At 36.6% G+C, this 2,662-nt stretch overlaps 1 protein-coding gene across 1 annotated transcript; it reads left to right on the forward strand.

Moving 5' to 3' along the window:
- Nucleotides 1-525: 525 nt before the first annotated feature.
- Nucleotides 526-1,008, forward strand: LOC110114433. The gene has a single exon (XM_020847311.2). It carries the CDS (start codon nucleotides 587-589, stop codon nucleotides 848-850), a length of 264 nt encoding a protein of 87 aa, XP_020702970.1. The 5' UTR covers nucleotides 526-586; the 3' UTR covers nucleotides 851-1,008.
- Nucleotides 1,009-2,662: the final 1,654 nt, after the last annotated feature.

Here is a 2,662-nt window from a genome sequence, read left to right on the forward strand (position 1 = left end):
CAACCCAGTAAACCAGCCGGTTGGGTCCGATTTTGAATCTCTGACCCATTTACAAAACTAGGTCAGGTTCAAATCAACCTGTTTGTACCCGGGAGATTGTTTCTATGTAAATTCTTAAAGAGAAGAATAGTATTTATCAAAATTTTCCCCTAGCATCATACATTTTGACTTCATTAAATTTTTTTGTCACAGATGAGCATAGCTGTACAGTTCATTAAAGTTAATAGATTAATGTATTAAAATATGGCCAGACAGCAAAAAATGGAAGCTTCCCCTCACCCTCCACGCCTCTATAATATATTTCTACATTTATTAAACGTTCGTTTTGGGGGAGGCTTATTAAACATTCAATCTAAAAAATTAGTTGGACCTCCTTTGCTGACCGCACTATAGGTAAACCACCGTAGACCAACATTCATTACTCTCCTTCTTCCTCCCTGAAGAAGGAAAGAGCTAAGAAAATCACATTGATTTGACACATATACAGTCAAGAGCGCGTCCAAACCTCTACAATTATATAAGCTTTCTCTCCTTCTCTTCCTTCAACTCAGTAAAATCGTGAGGATAGAGAGAGAGAATAGAATATATGGCCGGACGCAAGAGGGAATGGCTGAGGAAGAAAATGATGGGAAGAAAAGAGCAGAGGCAGTGGGCTGTTAATGGAAACGTGGGCTCCCTCTCATCGGCGTGGCGGCGGTGGAGGCAGAATCGTCGGTCGCTGTTGTCGGAGCCCTTCATTCAACGGGTGATATTCGACCGTTGTGTCTTCTATCTGATGTATGCGGTGGAGGCCGTCGTCCTCATTGCGTCTTTCTGCTACTTCTACCTCCGCTTCGGCTTCCGTCTTTAACGGTCATCTTTCTCATGAATTTGAATGTTATAGCTTTCTGTGAATGGAACAGGAAAGGACTTGGACTTGATTTGGAAGATCGAAACTGACTCTTTCATTTCTTGCATATTATGTAAATTTTGATTGTTTATGGAACTATAATAAAATTTAATTTTTATTTTTGCTGATTTCATCCAAATTTCGCAATTTATAACAAAGCCTAAATCTTATTCTTCATTTTAGATAAACCACTGGACTCTTTGATGAATCTGCTCACTTATTCGTGCATGAACTCCCACATGAGTTAGGATTGCAGATGCAGTTGGACTTTATTCACAATATCTTCATGTTTGATTGTTATTAAAGATCTTCGAGAAGAAGCTTTTCGATCTATATATAATTTTTTATTTAGTAAGTTGCGTTAAGGAAGATTGGATCAAACAAGAATCGATTGTGTTATATATGTTTAGTCCCAACTTTTAAGTTACCTGCTTTGAAATGTTTAGCCAGGCTTGAGCATGAAGGAATTTATTTTAAGAAAATAAGAATTATATTTTCTCAATAATGTTATTTATTTATTAGATTTAAAAGAGAATTTGATTTTTAAGATGACATGATGAAAACCCACGTAGTTGGAGAAAGGCATAATTTGATATCATTATCTACTTAAATTTGACTATTTCATCTACTCATTTAAGCTACAAACTACACAAATACTCTTTTCATATTTTTTCAAAAGATGATAAAGAGTCGGAAGAATTGAAAAACTTTACTGATTATTTTAGATTTTTTTAAAAAATTAACCTTTGAGCCTACTCATAGACCTAGTGCACCAAAAAACATCACCAGTGGATTAGTCCACAACATGAAAAATAATAATTTTTTCAGGGTAATCTTATAAAAGAAATAGAAAGAGAGCAAGCAATGAGGTTGAAGGAGTAAATAATAAATATTGTAGAATATTATCGTTCCAAACCTTTAACCTAGCATCCATACAGCTTTGCCCATAACACATAACAACTCATCACAACAAAACAAAATTTATAACATAAATAAGCATTAGTTCACATGACTTTCTAAGTACCCATTATATGCATGCACTACAAGAAAATCCGTCATTACCGGTGGCTTTTTCTGGCGGAACTTGAAGAATTTCCTGCGATACTGAAGTTTTCCAGTGGCCTTTCGGTAGTTTTTTTTTCTACCAGTATAAACCACGTAGGAAACTAAAACCGGCAGTTTTCCAGCGACCATAGCCGCCAAAAATAAAAAATAAAAAATATTTAAAAAATGAAGCTGCCAGGCTGCTCGCACGTGTTGCCCTTCTGCTTTGGGATTCGAAGTGAGTATGCTTCAAAGTCCCGACCAGTTTGCTGAAAAGACAAAAGTGTTTAAAGTGTAATATTTTTTTTATGTAAAATGTAATAAGAAAAAGTGGCCGGAAAGGCCCCCGGAAATGCCTTCGGAAACAAAGCCGCTGGACAACCGCCGAAAAATCTGCAAAAAAAAAATAGTTGGACATATTTTATCTTAGAATGCAGGAAGGCCGCCTGAAATAAACCGTCAGAAAGCCGCCGGAAAAATCCGCCGTAGTGATGTTACATCACTGCTAGAAATGCACGGTAGATCTTAAGAAAAATTTACAATAAAATAGAACATTTGAAGGGGCATGATACAAATCCTAAGCAGCATAATGCGTGGAGGTTATCTAAATGACAAATTGGGTAGTGAGTTGGCCCCAGATCATCCGAAATCCATCTGATAGCTCGAGTGACTTTAGGTGCTGAGTAGCTCAGCATATTAGTAGTATGCATGAGATTTCATTTACGCTAT

This window comes from Dendrobium catenatum, unplaced genomic scaffold (assembly GCF_001605985.2).
Source record: "Dendrobium catenatum unplaced genomic scaffold, ASM160598v2 fragScaff_scaffold_798, whole genome shotgun sequence".
Classification (NCBI taxonomy): domain Eukaryota; kingdom Viridiplantae; phylum Streptophyta; class Magnoliopsida; order Asparagales; family Orchidaceae; genus Dendrobium; species Dendrobium catenatum.

Coding starts and splice junctions, on each gene's coding strand:
- LOC110114433 (XM_020847311.2), top strand. CDS start 587: ATGGCCGGACGCAAGAGGGAATGGCTGAGGAAGAAAATGATGGGAAGA.